At 37.1% G+C, this 25879-nt stretch overlaps 1 protein-coding gene across 1 annotated transcript in view; it reads right to left on the bottom strand.

Moving 5' to 3' along the window:
- Positions 1–6455: 6455 nt before the first annotated feature.
- The window catches only part of LOC311170197 (A disintegrin and metallopeptidase domain 3-like), a gene marked incomplete at both ends in the record, with an annotated part of 64585 nt that continues 45161 nt past the window's right edge, over positions 6456–25879 (bottom strand). The window contains 3 exons of the mRNA XM_084232591.1: positions 6456–6504; positions 9178–9340; positions 13252–13366. Coding sequence (XP_084088717.1) covers positions 6456–6504; positions 9178–9340; positions 13252–13366 — 327 coding nt within the window. The remainder of the gene's footprint in view (positions 6505–9177; positions 9341–13251; positions 13367–25879) is intronic.

Raw genomic sequence — 25879 nt, forward strand, 5'->3', positions numbered from 1 at the left:
CATTTTAGTTAATTTTGAATTCAAAACTGAGTATGTCGCTCCAGTGTCCACCAAGAAATCAATGAGATGATCCTCCACAGCGAGTGTTACCCGGGGCTCTGAGGGGGTTATTCTAATGGGCTTCTCTAGATCTAGTGGAGCCCCTGGGCACCCCTATTCTGCATCTGAACTTTCTCCATGAACTATCATTTGTCTCCTTTCCTCTGCATTTGGCTCTAGATTCCTTCTACGCTGTCTATATTCCCTCCTATCTTCACCTGAGGCTCTACCCTGTGCTGTCATTTGTCTCCTTACCTCTGTGCTGGGCTCTCGATTCCTTCTCTGTCTGTATTCTCTGTCATCATCTGAGCCTCTACTCTGTGCTAACATTTGTCTTCTTTCCTCTATCCTTGGTTCCTGGTTCTGTGTACTCCTTCTATATTCCGTACTGTACCCCCTGCGTGAATCATCATATCTTGGGGTTCTCTGTCTTCTATCCTGCCTTCTATAATTATTGAGTCTGCCGCTTCCCTGTAACCTGGGACAACTGTATTTCCAATGTCCCTCTTCCCTACAGAAAGCACACTGATTTCTTCCTAGGGGTTCACGTCTCTGTCCATTACTGTTTCCCTAAAACCCTGTTCTGTGTTCTCTTTGTAAGAAAACAGTGGCAGGTTTCGGTCTCCCGTCCTCTCTATTATTATAAACCCTAAATGCCAAGTCCACTACCTGGGACGGACTCATCTCAGTGACGCCGTCCACCTTAACTAACTTTTTCTTTATGTCTGGGGCACTATGGGTAATGAAAGCCATAGTGATCAGACGAGCATTTTCTGGGGCATCTGGGTTTATATCCATGTGGTTAGTGTACATTTAAATAATTCTCTCAAGGAACTCTGACAGGTCCTCATTAGTTCCTTGCTCGAGTTGCAATATTTTGTTAAAGTTTTTTTGTTTGGGGATTCCCTGCTGCAGTCCTACCGATAAACAGTTTTTATACAGATCCAACATGGCTGTTCCTCCATTGTTAGGGTCCCATCCAAGATCTTTCTCTGGGACAACAACCTCTGGCTCTGGGGACTGCCAATCCTGTTGGTGGAGACGGTCAGCCTCCTCCCTGGCTTTCCTGAATACCATTCTCTGCTCATCCAGAGTTAATAAAGTATGGCGCATGGACTGTATATCTGCCCAGTTAGGGCGGTGGGAGACGAAGATAGAGGCAAACAAGTTTGCCATCCTCTTAGGAGCCTGCCGGTACGAGGGAACAGAGCTCCTCCAATTTAGGAGGTCCACAGTACTGAAAGGATGGTGCGACCAAAAGTACCCAGCAGGTCGCCCATGTTCATTCAAGCCACCCATTGGCATCTGGCGAAGGGGAAACTGTCCTGCCTCAGGGTGATCCTTCCTGCCAAAATGGGTGCCGTGTCTAGTGTGGGGAGACACCATTTTAATTTCCTCCCCAGAGGGCAGTGGAGGCTGTGAAGCCTCAGGAGTCTGCACGGGAGAGGCCTTGTCACATGGAAGAGGATTTTGTCCTGATGTATTTAAAGTATTTAAAATATGATGCTCCTCCTCTTCTAACTCTGCTCGCTGGCAGTCCTCATGGAAAGGGGAAGGTTTATCCTTTCTCTGAGCCATAAGCTGAGCCTCCGCCATATCCAATTTATGGAGGGCGACCTCTAACCGGTCCTGCATACTTTTAAAAGCTTGATCTTGTATGCTTTTATAAACTGACTCAAAGATGTTACGGTTCTCATCCCTCATGCACTTAATAGTTAAATCAAAGGCCTGATTTTGTTGTTGTATGGCCACGTTAAAAGCTTGAATTTGTTGTTGCATGGCTAAGTTAAGAGCCTGAATGTGTTGTTGCACATTCTCAGTATATGAAGTAGAACATCTACCTCTCACAGAAATAAGAATGTAGCAAATGGCGCTTACACATATTACCAAAAAAACACCCAGAAGCACAGACTGTAAAGGGATGGCTTGTAAACCACCCATGTAAGTACACAATAGTAAAATCACATGCCATACACCAGGCTTCATCAAATTATTTACATTAAAGAAACTGGTGGTGATATTTAATGGAAGAAGGCTACTCAAATTCAAGGCTGGAAGGAAACTGAGAAAACTCAAGCTAGGGATGAAACTGTATAGGCTCATGGTTGAGGCCATATTTGGCTCAAAAATGCACCCACAAGAGCTGTATGCACAGGAAAAAAAAAAGACTTTTCAGGACTTGAGATAAATATTACGCTGCGAGTCCTGCAAAACTAGTGCGCTTATGGTGACCAGCGCAAGGAATGTTACTTTGGGCTGGTCAACCGCGGGTGTAATTTAGAAACCATGCTGGGCACCAAATCTGTTATAGGGCAGCCCCGATACAAAACGGGGTGCCTGGCTGTGGGTCCTCACCCGCGCGCTTAAAAGGACTTATCAATGCTCTACTGCAGGCACACGCGAAAGGTTAATAAAAGGTTTATTTACAAGGGAAGGGGAAATGAGGAAATGTACAGCTCTGGGAGAAAAATGGGAGACAAAGTTTTAAATGCGTCCTACCCGATCCGCCAACCTGGAAACCCAAATGGCACTCTGAGAACTGGCCGCAAGCCAGGAGCCGTAAAGCCAGGAGGCAAGTGACAGAGCGAGAGACTTGGCCCATGTGCTTGGTTTTTATACCCAACCTGGCTGCTTAACTCCACCCTCAGGTCCCAGCCACCTTCCCTTTGGTGGTGAAGGGATTTGTCTTTCCCAGTGTCTTGATGACTTTGGTCTGGAGTGGGGGTGGAGTCCACAAAGCCTGTATGGGATTAGCTCAGAACATTCTTTCCCCCTAACACCGTCAGCAGTGTTATTTCAGTCAATCTGCCTGTTCTGTTCCCCACTCTGTCTCTGGTGAATCATCTCACCCCCCCACACACACCTCTGGCCTGCACCCCTGTTCTTGTATACATAAATAAATATTTTTTTAAAAAAGTTGCCATTATTGAGATTGTTTAATTCTTTGTAGTTTTCTGTTATTCTAACACAAATATATCCGTACAGCTAGAACTTGAATCAATTCTACTTCCTTCATATCTCTCAAAACTGTTTTGCTATTTTCCTTTGACCTAATTCTGCCTTCCTTACACCATTCTTAAACATTCGCTAGTTTTATCCACTTCGTTAGTTTACATTTCTGAATGAATTTTCCCTTACTCCATCCCAATGAAATTTGTAATCTATATCAATATGAATTTTATATATATTATGTCAATATGCATATACATAGTATAGCATGTTATATATAGCAAAGCATCAGTGTAAATTTATAAATAATATCATGGAAAATATATAAATTATATTATGCAAAATCCCTCCCTTACCACTTCAAAAATTTAATTATGTTCCTATTCATAGATGAAAAAAGTTAAACTCCATATTATGGTATTCCAGAACTTTACTGGGCTCATGATTACATATAGATATATTCATAGTTTTTTTAATATACATTTTTATTATTAATCTATTTTCATGAGATAACATTAGTTTACAACACTATGATTAATAACACCACCTTTAAAATAAGGTGTCTGGGTTAACATTTTAGCCTTTTAATCTTTCTGCTTTATATCAATGAACATTATTTATGCACTTTTTCTTACATTCTACATTCAAACTGTCAGTACATTCTGTTGGTTCATCTTCAGATTTTGTTTCTAAGAACATTTTGATATTTCTGCTCTGAGGTACCATCCTTTCTACTCTGGATTATTACTGTAGTTTCTCCACTAACTGGTTACTTCACTTTGACCCTTGCAGTCAGATTATTTTCAGTCTGTGCTTGGAATGTAAAACCTCCTATTATTTCTTCCTTTCATCAGCATAAAACATAGATGGCATCCAACACCTTCCAAGTCCTACAACAGTTTTACTTCTCTGATCTAATCACTAGGACAACATTCTTGCTAACTGTGCTCCTAATATACTGGCATCACTGCTATTCAGCATTCCTGACTTATTTTTCATTGAATGGTTTATGTGCTTGGAAAGATATATGCATGTATAACTCTGCTAATCTATGTCTAGGAAAGATGGAGTTGATTCACTGGTGGAACTATCAGGAGAATGGAGGGTCGTGGGTCTGGGTTTTTTCGCCAGTAGAGGAAAAACAGCCACCCACAACAAACATGAGAGCAAGAGTGGATTTACTGAAGCAAGAGGAAGGAACTCGTGACATCAGGAGGGGGGTCAAGGGAGAATGCCTGTTTTACTCCAGTCCTATCTGTAACTACATACTGTCAGACTTTCTGTTGTACAATGTGTCTGGCTATTGATTAGGCACTAGGTGGTCCGGAAGTTTCGTGATTGTTATTTTTTTGTTCCCTAATTATCCTGAAACGGGATCTTATTCTAGGTGGTGACTAGCTCAACAACATTTCAGTAAAACACTTCTATTTTCCTGGGAGCTGTTTTGTTCCTTCTGTTCCTATATTGTTGAAAATCACCGCCCATGCCTGAGACTTTCCCATTCCCCCAGTCATCCTGGTCTCAGTCCCTCTCAGAATGGAAAAGCTCTGTCTGCCTGGGAAAACCTGCATGTCTAGTTTCATTTTTTTGCCAAGATAAAGGCAGTGAAATTTACAACGATGAGCTGTTTAAAATTTAAATGTGCATGAGGTATTTTTCTGACCCCGAGTGTTTGCCTGAATTCTCTCACTGTATTTTATTGCATTAAAATAAAAGTTTTATGTAAGCTGACCATGTGAATTCAGATGACTTCATTAATAAAAGTTTTATGTAAGCTGACCTTGTGAATTCAGATGTCTTCTTTCAATAACTGAACTGAGAAACATTTGCACCCACTCCAATTCTTTGTTTTTGTATCACTTTGTCAACAGGACCTACTCAGTGAGCCAAATTAAAAAATGCTATCCAGTTTCTTCCCAACACCCCCAATGACACCTACTTCTTTATTTTTTCTATATAATCAATCACTGTTCAATATACTACAAACTCAATTTATAAGTTATTATCGGTACAAAGAGGTTATGAAAAAATTAAAAAGCAGAGAAAAAACTAAAAGGAAGCAAGATACTGAATTTATGATTTAAAAGTTGGGAGAAACCCAGGAAATGATAAACTCAGTATAATGCTCTCAGAAAAAAATGACTGAATTTGGATGGTAGTGGTGAGTTAAGGTGACACACATAATGGTAAAAGGATATGAAAAGACAGTAAGCCACATGCCAAAATTCTCACCTAAGATATGGACTTTTAATAAAGTTATTAAAGAAAAGGTCAAGGTTGCTATAAGCAGGAATAAGATGATTTTACTATAAGGATAGGAATTAAAAATGTTTTCTTTGATGGCTGATAAGGAAGCAGAGATCTACTGACTTAACTGGACCAAACGCAGATATGAGGGAGTGGCAGATAAGTGGACAAGTTTTGTTCTTAAACTTGGTTGGATTTTTAGATTTTTTCCTTTATTCTCAATGATGGGTTTAAATTTTATCAAATATTATTTTGACACATATGAGTTAGAAATTTAAACTACATACACAGATGCCTGCTTTATGGCAAAAATAATTATCTTCCTGCCTTGGAGAGACAAGCATTTAGCCTTTTGCTTGGATCTAATAGGTCCTCAGTAAATATAAAATCCATTCCCCATCCCCACTCACTTTCAGGCTATATTTGTCAAAATTGTGACATTCTTTAGGCTATAAACTCTGAAGTTTGATGCCTGCAAATTAAACTCCAATATTTGCTAATTCTATAGACACAGGGAATTATTTAAATATTTTATGTCCACTTCCTCGTTTCTAAAATAAGGATAATATACCTATAGTGTCATAATGAGGGGGAAAAATGTAAATGTTTAGAGACAATCTGTGTAAACTACCAATTGGAAACTTAAATTAGGGAACATGATGTATGGATGTATTTAAAATATCCTTAAGGTCACACCATTACAAAAGTGTTGGCTAATATTATTGATATAAAATATTTCAAAATTATTAAAATATAAAATTAGGGCCTCCCCGATGGCGCAGAGGTTGAGCGCTGGGTTGCGAAGTTGCCCGCAGCCTCTGCAGCACTGGTTCAATTCCCGGCTGCCAGGCGAGGGTCCCACATGGCGCGCAGACCTCTTCTGCCACACCCACTGCTCCCCTCAGCAGTGTATTTTGTCAGTCTGTCTGTTCTGTTCCCCTCTCTGGCTCTGGTGAATTCTCTCACCCTTCCGTGCGTCTGACTGTACCCAGTGCTTGTATAAATAAAATACATAAATCTTAAAAAAAAACTAAAAAAAATATATAAAATTAACCTCCAATGCTTTGTATGAGTCTTCGCTTTAATAGATGTTGACAAGTCAGAGTTGAAATGATGAAATGTGAAACTGAGCTCTCTTATACTGAGTTACTGTTTTAAAAAAATTTTAAATTGTTTCATGATTTTATCATTGTCAATAATTTTATTTCTTTAATTCACCTTTAAGTCAATGACTGGTTGCTGTTACTAGTGCTGTCTTCTGTAATAGATCTGTATAAAAGAAATAGCATGAGTTTTAAGGTTAGGAGTCATTGTAATGTTAAACAAAATCAAGAAAAGTTAGAAACAAGATTTGTACTAAATATGCAATTATAATGTACTAATATTCACTTTACTGCTATGTCCATTTATTAAATTTCTCTATCTTATTTATAGGAACATGGGAAGAAATGTTAATATAGCTATGATAATATTTTCCATAGGAAAAAAAGATAATTTATTTCCAAATCTTCAAATTCTTAAATTATAATGTCTCTATAAATATATAAATATAATGTAAATAATATTTCACTTTTATTAATAGGCTTTAATGTCTTCCAGTTACATATAGTTAACATTTTGTGATATTTACACAGTCTCCAGTTGTTTTTTTAAAAACTCCTGTATATACACAGTTCTGCTGAGGAAGAGAGATATAGTGTCCAGGTTCCTAGTACTTGGCTATAACTCCTTGGTCACAAGTGATAACATCAGGCTAGAAGACCTACCTCACTGATACAAATCCAGACAGAACACTCTGAATTTAGGTACACTTACATAGCTATTTTCTTCTGCCTTTTGAGATTATGAACTAAGAGGCATTGACTGGAATTTTATTTGAAAATGAAATTAAAGTGGGTTTTTTGGGAAAATTTATTTATTTATTTATGCATACAAGAACTGGGGTTTAGGCCAGAGGTGCTAGGGGTGAGAGGATTCACCAGAGACAGAGTGGGGAGCAGAATAGGCAATTGACTGAAATACACTGCTGAGGGGAGCAGCGGGCAAGTTAGGAGAGGTCTGCTGCACCATGCAGGTAGCTCCCTGGTGAAGGATCGAACTCATGCTGCGGTGGCTGGTGATAGTTTGATAGTGCTGAGACTTAACCCGTGTGCCACCCGGGAGGCCCTGAAACTAAATTTTAGATAGATATTCTGGCCCATGTGCAAGAAGAGCAGAAGAACAGAGAATGTCAATTATAAAGCTTTGGGTGATAAAAAGAATGGATGGATCCTGACCCTGCAGTTTATTCCTACCTTTTTGTGCTTCACCTCTACATCACATTACCCTTGTAGCCATAATACCAGTGTTGCTACTCTAAAATATAGGTGGGCCTCCCTGGTGGTGCAGGCGGTTGAGCACCGCACTGTGAAGCAGTCTGCATCCTCGGAAGTGCTGGTTGGATCCCGGCCGGCCTGCGAGAATCCCACATGGCACAGCAGACCTCTTCTGCCTGGCCCACAGCTCCTCTCAGCAGTGTATTTCGTCAGTCTGCCTGTTCTGTTCCATGCCCTGTCTCTAGTGAATCCTCTCACCCTCCCACACATCTGGTATGTACCCCGGTTCTTGTATAAAAATAAATAGATCTTGGGCCTCCCCGGTGGCGCAGCGGTTGAGCGCTGGGTTGCGAAGCTGCCCACAGCCTCTGCGGGGCCGGTTCGATCCCCGGCTGCTCCCCGGCCACCAGAGGAGGATCCCACTTGGCGCGCAGACCTCTCCTGCCGCCCGCTGCTCCCCTCAGCAGTGTACTTTGGTCCTTCTGCCTGCTCTGCTCCCCGCTCTGGCTCTGGTGAATTCTCTCACCCTCCCGCGCTTCTGACTGTACCCAGTGCATGTATAAACAAACAAACAAATAAAACAAATAAATAATAAAAAATGCCTCTATAAAAAAATAAATTAATTAAAAAATAAATAAAAATAAATAAATCTTTTTTAAAAAGTAAAAAAAATAAAATAAAATAATAAAATATAGGTTGGCATGACCAGATTTTGTTATTTGTGGTCAATGATACTATATTATAACATCTCTTTCAAAAATCAGGATTACTTCTACAGGTAGTTAGCTTTCCCCAAGGTTTCTCAAGTAAGAGCACAGGAATATTTACGTCAGATACCATTTATTTAAGTCAATTTACAACACTTTGAAGATTATTTAAATGTCTAAATAAATTATGCAACCTTGAATTTAACTATTCACTGCTAACTTGTTGATAAATAAAATTAACTAACTTGGCAAACAGAGGAGATAGTGGAAATTTTCTCTCAGTATTTCATCTCCTTTACATAAGTGAGAAACAGAACCATTTTCCTTTAGAATGGAATGAGACCTGCTTATTTATTACTTCTGCTTGTCATTTTCCTAAATATTTTCTAAGTAAATTGGGACTTATACTGGTATTATGGTAAAGAAAACAAATTCTCAATTTAGAAACATATAAACAATATTAGTTATATGTAAAATCATATGTATTCTCCCTGTGTTCCCTCCCTCATTGGTTAATATCTTGTATTTCTCTTACCCTCTACATATTCTATTCACCAGACACCTAAATCTATTAATTTCCTTGGCACAATTTAATATTAATGTGAGGAAAATGGTGTTGTTCATGACTAGATAGAAGCTAAAAGCTATAGCCAACATGACTATGTGGTCTTTTTTTTTTTTTTTTGAGGAGCAGCATATTGTTTGAAATCAGTGAGGACTTACTGAGTAAATCCAGTTGTTCCTGGGCTAATAAGAACATGAAGGATACCTAAGAGCCTGAAATCTGAAACAATGTGGCGTATACTAAGTCAATATTTTGGAACATTAGCCCAATACATTAAAAAATATCTACTTACAATATTCTGAAATACTTTTAAATTATTCCCATAATATTTAATGTAACAAATAAATGTACCTACCCTCCACTTACTGTTCCCTCTCTGTTCCAAGATCTCTTCACATTATACCATTTAAGAGCTATGGTGGCAGTTAAAATGAGGACAGGTAGAAAAATGTAGAAGCTGATTAAAAGTCCATTTTTTTTAGGAGCAGCATGTTTTATAATCAACTCTGTATTTTTAGCTGAAAATATAAAAATGTCTTTAACTTTTTCAAAAATGATATTCAGTACATAGTAGTAATTTGAATTATAAAAGCTTCAAATTCAAATTATACAGTCAGAAAATGAATAAACTTTAACATGCTTTCCAATATTCTGTAACTATGCTCTTAAATGCATTATAAATCAATTCAATTCCTAAAAATAATTGATATAAATTTATTTTAAATCTTTGTATCAGTTGTAATATTTATATTCTATATACTATTGTATTTTTCCTATCATACTCACTTTTGTTAACTGCAACTTAGAACACATTAAGTTGATATTATCTAATAGTAAATTTTTGCATTTAAAAGTGGAGCAAAAAAAGAACTGTTTTAAAAATAATTGAATAAAAAAATTATTGACTAAATGAAAACTAATTTAAAAATTATGATAGTAAACCAGGTAAATTTCCACATTATCTGTATCAGATGACTTGTTCTAATTTCAAATACGTTTTCAGAAAAGCAGAAAATCCTTCCGGTATTAATAAAAAATTACAGAAAATTATATAAATAAAATCTATGCATACTTATTCAATTAAACAAAAGTAATCACCCAAACATCTAAGTGAAGCAATTAGAACTACCACCCAAACAACTATGAGGCATGAAATGTAAATGAATTTAAGGCTCCTGAAAACAAACAAAAATGAAAACACAATATATTCCAATTATATGTTGATTACAAGTGATTTACAGTATGTTCTGTGTATTAGAGGAGATAAATTAGCAATTATATACAAAAATATTGACATTAAGGAAAAATGCCTCAGTGTTATGGTACAGCATACTCATCATTTTTAAAGCCTACTTTTACCTGCCCCATTCATCAAGCAATGTCAACTATCCCTTAATCCATCTTTAGTAAAGATATTCATATCTATAAAAAGCTCCATATCTAAGTTGGGCTTCCTTCTCATGTTTTAAATTACTCCAAAAACTAAAGAAAGTGGATGTAATTATTATTGGATTTTTAAGAGCTGTCCATTACTTTAATGAAGAAAGAGGTTCCACTTTTGGCCATGAAACTTTTGCATTAAATGTTGTCACACTAACCTTATTGTAATAAAATAATAAAATGTAATAAAAACATAAAATATCCAAATGAAGGAAAACTTGAAGTCAATTCTGTAAAAATCAAATCTACCTATGGAGAGCAGGTGGGCAATTCTCCGGACAGATAATTGGAACCCTAGTCAAAACATGGCATTTCCACTAGTTAAGGCAGCAAAGGACAAAGTTCGTGGTGGGAGCAGCAGAAATAGTTGAAAAATTCAGGACGCAGCATTGGAGAGAAAGTTGCTTTGCAGATTAGTAAATTAAGAAATACAAGTGTGCTTGTGCGCACATGCACACATTTGTGTACTATAAACAGACACACACAGCACTATAAATGCAAATCTGAAGTTAATAGACAACTGCACTTACTGGGTTAAAAGTGGAAAGGAGATATTAAAATTTGAACAGTTGTGGGAAAATAAAACCCAGAGAATCCCAAGAACACCAAAAAAATATGTTCAAATCACATATTCCACAAAATTCATGTATGTAGGAAAAAAATCTGAAAACTCAGCATTTTATAACACAAACAAGTCAATTTGAAATAGGCAAACGATATGGATAGACTTTTCATTGAAGAGGATATAGATGCCAAATAAATATATTAAAGACAGTCAATGTCAAGACCCATTTGGGAAGTGTAAATTAAAACCAGAACAAGATATTGATAAACGTCTAATAGGATGACTAAAATAATAGTGGTACCATCAAATGTTGGTAAGAATGACAAAAATGTACATCATTCCTGTATTATTGGTGAGATGTCAAGTGGTACAACCACTCTGGAAAATAATTTGGTAGTTACTTTTAAAACTATAAATGGTTTAGCATTGACCCAGCAATTTCACTTTTGCCATATTTCTCAGAAAATTAAAAATTTACTTTCCTGCAGACACTTCTACATGAATGTTCATTACAGATCTATTCATATTCATATTCATTACAGATCTAAAAATTGGCAATCACTGAAATATTCTTCAGAAGAATAGTTAAATTATATTACATTCATAGAAAGGAATGCTGTTATCAATAAAAAGGAATTGAAGTGTTCATGCATGAAACAACTTCGATGCAGTTAAAGAAAATTATATAAAAGAAAAAATTCAGTCCAAAGATTGAAAAATTGGACCTTCCTGGTGATGCTGGGGTTAAAGTCTCAGAACTATCAAGCTATTGCCAGCCACTGTGGCATGAGTTCAATCCCCAGCCAGGAAGCTAACCCACATGGCTCAGCAGACCTCTCCTCTCCTACCCACTGCTTCCCTCAGCAGTGTATCTCAGTAGATCTGTCTGTTCTGCTCCTCACTCTGTCTCTGGTGAATTCCCTCACCACCACTCCGTGCACCTCTGGCAACACCCCACTTTTTATGCATACATAAATCTTCAAAAAACAAAGGGAAGAAAAATGGTAAGATTTCATTTATTTAACATTCACAAAATAGTGTATTAGAGAAATGGAGATTGGTTTATTGGTTGTCAGGAGTTAGGAAGGGAGGAAAGAGGGAATCCATGCAGGTACTCAAAGCGTAATACTAGGGCCATTTAGTGATGATAGCGTTCTCTATCCTGATTGTGGTCATTATACAAATTTTAATATGTGGCAAAATTGTATATAATTAAACATGCACATGTTTGCACACACACAAATGGGTGTATGTGTGGTGGTGAAATGTAGTCTAACTATTTCTTGGTTTTGATACATTACTATCATATTGAAACATGATTAATATAGATGGAGGTTGAGTAAAGGGTACACAGGACTTCCATCTATGTTTCTTTTGTCAAAGTATATTTATACAACACGAAAAGTTAAATAAAAATCACAATGGGATATTACTTTTGTCAAAACAAAATTGAAGAATACAAAAAAACCCCTATGACAATGGCAAGTGTTTGTGAATTGTAGATTATCTGTTCAGAAAAACTGGAATTCTCATAGATAAAGGGAGGGAAGGGAAAATAGTATAATCATTTTGGATAGCAGTTTAAATGTTTCTTGTAAAATTAGATATATGTTCACTAAAAATATACTAAATAATGACCCATCTATTTAACTTTCAGGTATTTGCCCATCAAAAAATGAGATCTTAAATATAGGCAAAAGTCAATGTGCTCATTTTATGGCACTTAATTGTTAAATGTAAAAAACTAAGGAAACTCCAAATGCTCTTTAATGGGTAAATGGATGACAAAAATATAGCACAGAGCCTCCCTGCTGGCTCGAGCCACTGTGGCATGGGTTCAATCCCCAGCCAGGGAGCTAACCCACATGGCTCAGCAGATCTCTCCTGTCCTACCCACTGCTCCCCTCAGCAGTGTATCTCAGCAGCCACTTCAGCACGAGTCTGATTCCCAGGCAGGGAGGTGACAGATATGGTGCAGCAGACCTCTTCTGTCTCGCTCACTGCTCCCCTCAGCAGTGTATTTCAGTAGATCTGCCTGTTCTGTTCCCCACTCTGGCTCTGGTGAATCCTCTCATCCCCTGCACCTCTGGCCTGAACCCTGGCTCTTATATGCATAAATAAATAAATCCTTAAGAAAGAAAAATATATAGCACAACTTTCCAACAGAAGGCTATGTAATAAAAAAGAATGACAACAGAAATGAAACTTAAATGCAAATATATTGCATATGACATACTGGAAAAGGCTATTAGCCACAACTAGTTATTTAAATTTGAATTCAATAAAGTAAAATAAAATGGAAATTTTAGTTCCTTAGTTGCACTATGCACTTTCAGGAGCTCATTAGCCGCATGACAGTATAGTTGCAGAACATGACTATAAGTGCAGAAAATTCTATTGGAGCATGTTGTTCTAGGTACTAACATTTTACAAGCCAATATCCATCATCAATACTTCCTCCTGGTGATCCCTTATATCGTCTGCATTCTGGAGGAGCATATCCAGCATCACATTGACAATGATTGAGAGTATTGCAAACCTATCACCAAAAACAAACAAAAAAATAGGGTAACATTAAATGTCATATACAAATTAAATTTTTTATTTATGATGCTTAAAATAAATCATGAAGGTATTTAATTGAGTATACTATAGGTAGTTTTACTTTAAATGTGGAAAGAATTTTCAAAATAAAACATAATAGGGCCTCCCTCGTGGCGCAAGAAGTGAAGCACAGCACTATGCAGCAGTCCGTAGACTCTGAAGCACAAGTTCAATACCCGGCCAGCCAGGGAGATTCCCAAATGGCGAAGCAGACCTCTCCTGTCTCGCCCGCTGCTCCTCTCAGCAGTGTATTTCAGATGGTCTGCCTGTTCTGTACCCTACTCTGTCTTTGGTGAATCCTCTTACCACACCCCACCTCCGCATCTCTGGCCTGTACCCCAGTTCTTGGATGCATAAATAAATAAATCTTAAAAAAAAAGTTTAAAAATAAATAAATAAAACATAATAAACTATGCAATATCTTTTAAAGTATAAAAATTTTCTTGAATTTGTCTATTATTTGAAATAAAAGTAGACAGCATTCTTTGAAGCAGAAATCATTTAATCTAGAATGGTATGGAAATTATGAAATTAATAATTATAATATAGTGGAACTTAAAATTTTGTATGATTTTTTTCTAGATTTAAAAAACAGATGCAAGAGAAAGGCAGTTCAAGATGGTAGCATAGGAACTTCTTGGGTTCAGTTCTTCCCACAGCACAACAAATATCCAATTATGCATGGAATACTTCTCCTGAAAAATATCTGAGAATAAGCTGAAAGCTCCTCCATAAAGAGCAAAAGACCCACATCAAAATGGGTAGGAACACCAATTTCCAGAATGTATGGGATGAAGTAAAAGCAGTAAAAAGAGGAAAATATATAGCAATATAGGCTCATATCAAGAAACAGAAAGAATTCAAAGAAAAAACTTAATCTCACATCTCAAAGAACTAGAAAAAAGAACAACATAAAATACTTAAAACCAGTAGAAGAAAGGAAATAATAAAAATCAAAGAAAGAAAAACAAAAAAGAAATTAAAAAATAATCTAAACAATCAATGAAACCAAAAGTTGGTTCTTCAAAAAAATAAACAAAATAGACAAACCTGTAGCCAGGCTCACAAAGGAAAAAAGGGAGAAAGCACAAATAAACAGTATCATGAATGAAAGAGAAGAAATCACAACGGACACAGCAGAAATCAAAAGAATAATCAATCCAACAATGTATCCATAAGATAAATCACCACGACCAAGTAGGATTCATGCCAGGGACACAAGGATGGTTCAACATCCGAAAATCAATCAACGTTATCCAACACATCAACAAAAAGAAATATAAAAACCATATGATAATATCAATAGATGCCGAGAAAGCTTTCGACAAAGCGCAACACCCATTCATGATAAAAGCCCTGAAATTCTTGGGATACAAGGAACATACCTCAACATCATAAAGGCCATATATGACAAGCCAACAGCCAGTATCATTCTCAATGGTGAAAAGCTGAAAGCATTTCCATTAAGATCTGGAACAAGACAAGGATGTCCACTCTCACTACTGCTTTTCAATATAATACTGGAAGTCCTAGCCAGAGCAATAAGACAAGAGAAAGACATACAAGGAATCCAAATAGGAAAAGAAGAAGTCAAACTATCACTATTTGCAGACAATATGCTAATATACATAGAGAACCCCAAAAACTCCACAGAAAAACTAATTCAACTAATCAATCAGTTCATTAAAGTGGCAGAATACAAAATAAACACACCAAAGTCAGTAGCCTTCCTATACACAAACAATAAATCTGAAGAAGAAGAAATAAAAAAAACCATCCCTTTTATTATTGAAACAAAAAAAATCAAATACTTTGGAATAAATCTAACAAAAGAGGTAAATGACCTATACAAAGAAAACTATAAAACACTGTTAAAAGAAATAGAAGAAGACACAAAGAAATGGAAAGACATCCTCTGCTCATGGATTGGAAGAATAAACATTATTACAATGGCCATCCTACCAAAAGCAATATACAGATTCAATACTATTCCAATCAAAATTTCAATGTCATTCTTCAAAGAAATAGAACAATTATTGATGAAATTCATATGGAGCCACCAATTTGCTGGGGGAGAGGAGAGATGGGGCGAGCATCCCGGGCAAAGGAGGCGGCATGGGCAACGTGTTCAAAGGCTCCTGGGCTCCAGGAGCTTCAAGAAACAGAGGGAAGAGGCAGGGAGGGAGCCCCGTGGGCTTGGTCCTGAGGTCAGTGGGAACAAGGGAAGGGGTTCAGACAGGTGCCCGCTGTAGTGGAAGATGAGTCGGAGGGGACACAGGGGAGTGCCGGGCGTCCAGGCCTCAGCGGGCTCTGTCTGCAGGCCCTACTTCATCTACTGGCTCACCTTCGTCCACATCATCATCACGCTGCTGGTCATTTGCACGTGCGGCATCGCCCCCGTGGGTTTTGCCCAGCATGTCACCACCCAGCTGGTGAGTCCCAGAGGAGAGTGCTCCCCGGGGGGCCCAGCCAAAAACCCTGAATAGCCAAAGCTCTCCTGAAAAAAAAAAGAAGGGAATGGAGGCATCACACTCCCAGACTTCAAACTGTACTACAAAGCCATAATCATCAAAACTGCATGGTCTTGGAACAAGATTAGACACACAGGCCAATGGAATCGAATAGAAAATCCAGAAATAATCCCACAGATTTATGGTCAACTAATCGTTGACAAAGGAGCAAAGACTATGCATTGGAGCAAAGAAAGTTTGTTCAATAAATGGTGCTGGGAAAACTGAGTCGCTACATGCAAAAGAATGAAGCTTGACCACTACCTCACATACACAAAATCAACTCAAAATGGATTAAAGAACTAGACATAAGACCTGAAACCATAAAATACATAGAAGGAAATATAGGCGAAGCATTACGTGATATGCACATCAAAGATATCTTTACAGACACATCACCCAAAGCAGTGATAGTGAAGGCAAAGATAAACAGCTGGGACTACATCAAATTAAAGAGCTTCTGCACAGCAAAAGAGACAATAACAAAAACAAAGAGAAACCCCACCGACTGGGAGAACATTTTTGCACACAACACTAATGATAAAGGACTGATCACAAAAATCTGCAAAGAGCAGAAGAGACTCAACAACAACAAAGAAAATAATCCAGTCAAAAAATGGGCAGAAGAGCTAAAAAGAAACTTCTCTGAAGAGGAAATGCAAATGGCCAACAGGCATATGAAAAAATGTTCAACATCACTTGTAATCAGGGAAATGCAAATCAAAACTGCAATGAGATACCATCTCACACCAGTGTGAATGGCACATATTAAAAAAACTAGTGACAACAAATGTTGGTGAGGATGTGGAGAAAAAGGAACTCTCCTGAACTGTTGGTGGGAGTGCAAACTGGTCCAACCACTATGGAGAGCTGTGTGGAGATTTCTGGACCTACTAAACATAGAGCTTCCATATGATCCAGCAATTCCACTCCTACGTATTTACCCAAAAGACACAGAAACATCAATTCCAAAGAGCACCTGCACCCCTATGTTTATAGCAGCACTGTTTACAATAGCTAAGCTTTGGAAACAACCCAAATGCCCAAAAATAGATGACTGGATCCAGAAGATGTGGTACATATACACCATGGAATATTACTCAGCATTCAAAAAAGATAAACTCATGCAATTTGCAGCAACATGGATGGCGCTGGAAGGGATCATGCTCAGCAAAATAAGCCAGAAAGAAAAAGGAAAATACCGGATGGTCTCACTCATAGCAGGAATCTAGAAAACTTAAATAAGGGACCAGGAAAATGAATAACTATAAGAAAGTGAAAATCAAAATCAAGAAAAAACTATGAACCAGAGACACTCTATGGGGGGTGGGCTATAGGGTGGGGAGGGATTGGGGTCCAAATAAGGGGATTGCAATAGTATGGGAATATAAAAATAAAATTTATTTAAAAAAAAAAGAATAATCAGAGATTACTCTGAACACTTATATGCAAACAAATTCAACAACATAGAAGAGATGCACAAAATCCTCCAAAGCTAGATAAAGAAGAAATAGAACAACCAAACAGACCAATTACAAGCAGCAAAATTGAAGCAGTAATAAAAACACTCCCAAAAAACAAAAGCTCAGGCCCAGACAGCTTCACAAATGAATTCTACCAAACGTTTAGCAATGAATTAGTGCCTATCCTACACAAACTCTTTCAAAAAATTGACAAAGAAGGAAGACTACCAAATACATTCTATGAAGCCAACATAACACTAATACCGAAACCAAACAAAGACAGCCCAAAAAAAGAAAATTATAGGCCAGTCTCCCTAATGAACACTGATGTAAAAATCCTCAACAAAATCCTTGCCAACAGAATCCAACAATGGCTCAAAGGGATAATATCAGGGCACAAGGATGGTTGAACATATAAAAATTGATCAATATAATCAAACACATTAACAAAAAGAAAAATAAAACCCATATGATCATATCAATAGATGCTGAGAAAGCATTCGAAAAAGTCCATTATCCATTTATGATGAACGCCTTTGTAATTCTCAGGAGAGGGAACATCCCTTAACATGATAAAAGCCATATATGACAAACCCACAGCCAATATTATTCTCAATGGCGAAAAGCTGAAGGCCTTTCCTTTAAGATAAGGAACAAGACAAAGATGTCCTCTCTTACCACTATCTTCAATATAATAGTGGAGGTCCTAGCCAGAGCAATAAGACAAGAGAAAGACATACTAGGAATCCAAATAGGGAAAGAAGAAGTAAAACTATCACTATTGGCAGACAATATGATAATATACATAGAGTACCTTAAAAACTCTACAGAAAAACTAATCAAATAATCAACCAGTTTAGCAAAATCAGTAGCCTTCCTATACACAAACAATCCATCTGAAGAAGAAATCAAGAAAAACATCCCTTTTACAAATGAAACAAAAAAAAATCAAATACTTGTGAATAAACCTAACAAAAGAGGTTAAGGACCTATACAAAGAAAATTATAAAACACTGTTCAAAGAAATAGAAGAAGATACAAAGAACTGGAACAGCATCCCCTGCTCATAAATTGGAAGAATTAAGATTATCTAAATGGCCATCCTACCAAAAGCAATTTACAGATTCGATGCTATATCCATAAAAATCTCAATGACCTTCTTCAAAGAAATAGAACAAATACTGATGAAATTCATATGGAACCACAAAAAAAGGCGAATAGTCAAAGCCCTACTGATGAAAACAAAGGAGAATGGAGGTATCACACTCCCAAACTTCAAACTACACTACAAAGCCATAATAAATAAAACAGTATGGCGGAACAAAAACAGACAAACAGACTAATGGAACAAATAGAAAGCCCAGAAATAAAATCACACATATATGGACAACTAATCTTTGACAAAGGAGCAAAGAATATGTAGTGGAACATGGACAGTTTGTTCAATAAAGGATGCTGAGGAAACTGGACCACCACATGCGAAAGAATGAAACTAGACCACTACCTCTCACCATGCAAAATAATCTACTAAAAATGGATAAAAGATCTGGACATAAGACCTGAAACCATAAAATATATAGAAGAAAATACAGGTAAAACACTACAACATACACCTCAGTAACATCTTTAAAGACTAATCACCAAAAGCAAAGAAAGTTAAGGAAAAGGTAAAACCTGGGATTACATTAAACTGAAAAGTTTCTGTACAGGAAAAGCGACATTAATCAAAACAGAGAGATACCCCACTGACTGGGAAAAAAATATTTTCACTCCATTCAACTGATAAGGGACTGATTACAAAGAACTCACATGACTCAACAAAGACAGATAAACAATCCAGTCAAGAAACGGGCAGAAGAACTTAAAAGACACTTCTCCAAAGAGGAAATGCAAATGGCTAACAGGCATATGAAAAAATGCTCAACTTCCCTTACCATCAGGGAAATGCAAATCAAAACCACAATGAGATACCTCCTTACACCAATAAGAATGGCACATATCAAAAAACTAGCAACAACAAATGTTGGCGATGATGCGATGATGTGGTGAAAAAGGAACCCTCCTACATTGCTGGTGGGGTTGCAAACTGGTCCAACCACTATGGAAAGCTGTTTGGAGGTTCCTCAATATACTAAAAATGGAACTACCATATGACCCGGCAATTCCACTACTAGGGATCTACCCAAAGGACACAAAAACATTGACTCAAAAGAACACTTGTACCCCTATGTTTATTGCAGCACTATTTATAATAGGTAAAACCCAGAAACAACCCAAATGTCCAAAAATAAATGACTGGATCAAGATGTGTTATATATACACAATGGAATATTACTCAGCAATCAAAAAAGATAAACTCATGTCATTTGCAGCAATGTGGATGGAGTTAGAAGGAATTATGTATGCTCAGTGAAATAAGTCAGAAGGAAAAAGAAAAATGTCGGATGTTTCACTTATAGCAGGAACATAGGGGAACCAAATATGTCATCAGTGTAAAAAAAAATAACAACATAAAACACAACAAAATAAAAACAAACAATTATAAATAAGAGACATCCTGCAGGGGAGAAGGAGGGAGAGGGATCAGAGGAAGGGAGGGAGGAGCACAGGGTGATGACAATGGTACACGGCGAGGGTGAGGTGATGGTACACGGTACAGGGTAAGGTGATGGTACACGGTGCATTGGTGAAGGAAATTCTATGGGGACTACACCTGAGGAATGGGAGGAAGCAAATATTGTTTAAAAATTAACAATGATATAAAAATATATAAATAAAAAGAAAAATGCAATAAAAAAAATCTAAAAAAAAACAGGTAGGAAAGGCAGAAATGCAGTCTTGCTAAGCAGCCCTACTCCAAGGAGGTGACCAACAGCAAGAGGGAAATCATAAATACAGACCTTCTGCTTGATGAATCAGTGGGTTCTGGTCCCACATCAGGGACCTCAGTGCTTGGCACCTTGTCAATAACCTAAGCGCATGCATAAGCCACTAAAGTGCATGCACAGACCAAAGCGCATGCGCAAGCCACGTAAAGCACATGCACAGACCAAGGCGCATGCGCAAACCAAAAAAAGTGCATGCGCAGACTTTCTCATATATATATCCCTGCCCCCTCGGTAATGAAGTGTGAGTTCCTGCAGCCATCCATGTGAGTAGACGCGTTTTTCATCCCCAGCCCCTCCGCCGTGTTCCTGAACCCTGTTGGCCTGCGGGATGGACGGACAGCACCTGTATCAGAGAGAAGTCCCCCTAAACCATCTAGATTTTAAAACTAGTAGGGCTTGCAACCAGGAGACCCAAGAAGTACTAAAGAATGGAAAATTGATACACAGAGGCAAGAATGTAGACTTACCCCAGGAACTAGCACAAAAGTAAAGATTTGAAAAACAAAATCATTCATGAAGGAGACTCACTCAATATACTTAAAGCGTTTTCCAGGAGGGCAAGGATCTATGAGAATTCTCTTCTGGGACAAAGGAATTGGTGGGTACCATTTTTTGCAACTTCACTGTTCCTTAGTAGAGCCTGAGCTAGAGACACTTTTCAGTGCTATATCTTTCTTACTAGAGCTGGGTATTTCCCTGCCCCACCCTATCCAGCCACACACACATAAACTCACACAGAGCTTGCTGCTCTAATTAGTCACTTCTCAACATGACCAGGCTTACTGAACCACCCGGCTTACAGTCGCCCCTTTTGCTGACCCAACATGTCATTGTTCAATACTTTCCCACTCAGTCCAACTGGAATAGCCATTCCCAATGCCTTCCTGCCTGCATGAGGACTATTAAGAAACTTGGTAACACGCTCAGGGAATATTGGTTCATGTTGATAACTTTGGCCCCACCTTTGCCTCACCATAGCTTTCTACCTCCCAGAAAAGAGAGTATACATTCATCAATATCCCCAATTACTTGACTTTCCCCAAGAGGACACTTCCATATTACCAGTACTGCAGACCAGTAGAGTTTATAACTGTGGCCCCACAGAACCATACATATTGGCATGCTACAAAAGCATATACCTATGGGTCTAGATTCCAGCTTGAAACTAGATGCTAAAGGAGATCCCTCTTCTTGGAACACTGGCAGTTCTTAGCATACCTTCAACAGCAGGGACCTACCAAGAATAATCCAGATAGCCTAGACAAACAACAAATGTTCTAGAAACCACCAAAATATATGGCAACACTGAATGATAAGTTTCAATACCTACATGAGACCACTCTTTCAAGATTGGGAGAGGCTGCTGTTTCACCTAATATATAGAAACAAAGACAGTTAAGTAAAGTGAACAAGAGAGGAATGTTCCAAATAAAGTATAAGATAAAAACATCAGGAAAACTTAGTAAAATAGACATATACAATGTACAAGATAAAGAATTCTAAGTAATGAAAATAAAGGAGAAAATTGATCTCTAATAGACAGAAAATTCCAAACAGAAGTCACAAGTTTGAAGAATGCAATACCTGAACTGAAAAATTAGAGAAATTTAAAGCCAATCTTGATAAAGCTGAGGAATGGACAAGCAAGATAAAAGATAAAATAGCAGAACTCACACAAACAAAGCAAAAAATAGAAAAGTGAATTGAAAAAAATCCATCTGGAAATGTTTGGACAATATCAAATGGATTAACACACAAATTACAGGAATTCTAGAGGGTGAAATGAGAGAGATAAAGGGACAGAAAACCTATTTAAAGAAATATTTATGGATTCTACTCCAGTAGCAATGGAAATATTTTAGAACACCTATCTGAAAAATGCCCTAACTTAGTCGAAACAACCAACTCTAGGAAGCCGAGAGACTTACAAACAAAATGGCCCCAAGGAGACCCTAATAAAGACATTTTATAGTTAAAATGTCAAAAGTTTGAGATAAAGACAAAATCTTAAATACAACAATTTAAACCCATTAAAATATCCGTGTGTTTCTCATCAAAATCTTTGCCAGTAAGAAAAGACTGGCAATGATACATAAGGGCTAAAAAATCTTATCATCTCTTATTCTCAAGGAAATACAAATCAAAACTACAATGAGATGCCACCTCACTCCTGTGAGAATGATTCATATCAAAAAGACCAAGAAACAATAAGTGTTGGTGAGGATGTGGAGAGAAAGGAACCCACATACACTCTTTGAAATATACAGACTGGTTGAACACTCATGTAAAAGAGTATGGAGATTTCTCAAGTATTTTAAAATAGATCTACCATAAGATCCAGCAATTCCACTCCTAGGTATCTATCCAAAGAAAGCAAAAATAGCAATTTGAGAGGATATAGACACACCATTGTTGATTGCAGCATCATTTACAATAGCCAAGTGTAGTGGCAGGATAGGCACAATGCAGGTTCTCTATGATCTGAGCCGACTGGCCGCGTAAAGGAGTCCTGGAGCCCTTGGTGGCTTTAACAGGCTTTTCGTGAGCTTTACATGTAGTGTGGCAAAGAGTTACACAGCAGGCAGGGGTGCCAGGGGGCCAGGAGGCCAACAGGCCTCCAAGGCCCCAGCAAGTCTTCACCTGGGCTTCTCTGTCCTGCCTCTTAGCTCCTTCTTCTCTCAGTGACTATGAGTACTCCTCCCATGGCCCACAGAAGTAAACAACACAGCTTGCAACAATGTAACTGCACATGCCCATCAGGCAGCACAATCCTAATGGTGGGAGGACAGAAAAGCCTGAAAAACCATTTACCCTACACCAAGTTATGGAAACAATCTAAGTGCCCAAATCCAGATGAGTGGATTAGGAAAATGAGGTACAAATACACAACGGATCACTACTGGGCCATTGAGAAGAAGACAAATTCTTACTAATTGTGAGAACATGGATGGAACCAGGGGGGATTTTGCTAAGAGAAATAAGTCAGGAGAAAGACAAATACCAAATAATGTCACTTGTATGTGGAATGTAACAGTGAGTGAGATAAAGCCAAATCAACAACAAATTATAGAAATATGATTGCAGAATTGAGGTTACCAGAGGAGGAAGGGAAGGTAAAGAGTTTAATAGGGAGGGGTCACAATGGAATATGGTGGACTTTGGGTGACTTGGGGTTGGGTGTGCTGTGTAACATACACCCGAAGGGTGTGATCCTCTAAATCATATATACATTGTTGTAAGATAATGTTACCTCAGGGGGAAAAAACTGAAAATTGTTGTAAGCAAAACAGTTTGGTATAGAAATAATAAAAAATAAAAAGACTTATTAAACAAAACTGAGATTACAGGAGAAAATCACACAAAGGAGTCAGGGTCAAACAGGGAGAAAGAAAACTCTCTTGAATAAATGGTGTTGGGATATTGGTCAGCATAAAAATGAATGTAACTAGATCATTATATTTTACCATACACTAAAATTATTTTAGTATTGATTCAAGACTTGAATGCATAGAATTGAACTTCAGTTGTGAATTAAAAAACTCATCCAATGCAATAACAAAAAGCATCTGATTAAAAAATGGGTAAACAAGCAAATGAAAGATGTTTATCATCAATTATTATTTGGAAAAATGCAAATCAAAACCAAAATGAAATATTACATAATACCTGTTGACTGGGCTATTGCCAAAAGTAAGACATATCTTTTAACAAGGATGTTCACACCTGGTGAGTATGTAAACTGGTGTGGCCACTATGGCAAACAGTATGGGTATTCCTCAAATAATTAAAAATACAAATACAATATGATGCAGCTATTCCACTTCTGGGCCTTTATCCAAAGAAAACAAAACACTGCACTGAAAATGTATATGCATTCTTACGTTTGTTATATTACTTGTAATAGCCAAGACATTAAAACAATTTAGAAGTCCACTACAGATGAATGGAAAAAGATGTGGTATGTACACTCACACATACACACACACACAAGTACACAAGGGACTGGTACACAGCTATACAAAAGATAAAAGACAAGTACACAGACTTTACAAGACTAGTATACACAAGACTAGTGTGTGTACACAAGACTAGTGTGTGTACAAGACTAGTACACAGCTATACAAAAGATTTGCAACAATATGGATGGAAATAGAGGATGTTATGCTTAGTGAAATAAGTCAGAATGAGTGAGACAAATGCCTTATGACTACATACATATGTACAATATAAAGGAAAAAAGCAGATGAACACAAACAGCAAAATAAAAACAAATTCTTAGATACAGAGTACAGATTGATGGTTACCAGAAAGGAAGGGGTTTGAGGGTTGGATAAAGTGGGTGAAGGTGATAAATTTTATGATGGGGAATAGAATCTAGACTTTTGGTGGTGATAATGATGAAGCAAATAGAGAAATCAAATTATAATGCCGTACAACTAAAACTTAGATAGTTATAGTGGATGTTACTGCAATAAAAATTTTAATAAAAAAGAATTATCTGAGGTAAAATTAGCAGAGGTAAGTCAACATTTACAAAAAGTTAGGGAAAAAACCTAAAGTGAAAATTTTGCTAAATTTCACATAGATGGCAAAATATATTTTGCTAGAAAATATCCATAAATGTCATCTGGAAGATAAAAAGAATTAAGGATAAAAAAGTACTACAGAGAATCCAGAAATAGACTCATGCAAAAATTAAATAAAAAAATTAAAATTAAAAAAGAAATTAAGTAAAATAAATTGTGAATAAATGCACATGAAAGTGATTTCGGAGAAAATTTTGAAAGGAGAAGCAGACATACTTTTTCCTGGATAACTACATAAAATGTGAAGTCTCAATATGGCAGGAGGCACTAGCCACAAAGTTAAAGTCAAATATTGCTTAGAAAGACAAAGTTTACAAAATTTAAATGGATTATTTACTGGAAATGATAATGGCATTTGAAATGATAATTCCACTAAATGATAATTCCACTAAATGATATTTAGTGGAAATGATAATGGCAAATATGACAATATATATTTAAGAACTATATTATCAATTAATAAATAAATGCAAATCAACAATGAATTTAGCACATCAGCAGAGATTAAAAAGACTGGGAAGCTATTATGGCCAAATGAGGAAATATATTGATACACGATAAGCAGGAACAAAAAGTGGTATAATAATTTTTGGAAGACAATATGACATTTAAGAAAATTTAAATGGGGTACTATTTGACCTCTCAGATTTCACTGCAGTTTAATGAATCAGATAAATGTTTATAGGTGAATATACAGCAGTGTCCATTGTATCACTATTTACAATAATATAGACAGCTAAGTAAAAATGTAATATTATCCAAAGACTTTTGGATAGTATACTTTTGGATAGTATACTTTTTGGATAGTATACTATATTTTTCCAGTATAGAACAGAAGAAGTACATAAGAAAAAATGTACTTCTATCACCTTAATTTGCTATTAAGGTACCATTGTTTTACATCTTTGCCAATATTTTGGGACTACAGGAGTAACCCCCTCACATGTAGTCCCTACATCACTCCCACCTCCAAGGTACCCAAAGTTATAGGGAAATAAATT

Source organism: Talpa europaea (genome assembly GCF_964194135.1).
Source record: "Talpa europaea genome assembly, chromosome: 4".
Taxonomy (NCBI): domain Eukaryota; kingdom Metazoa; phylum Chordata; class Mammalia; order Eulipotyphla; family Talpidae; genus Talpa; species Talpa europaea.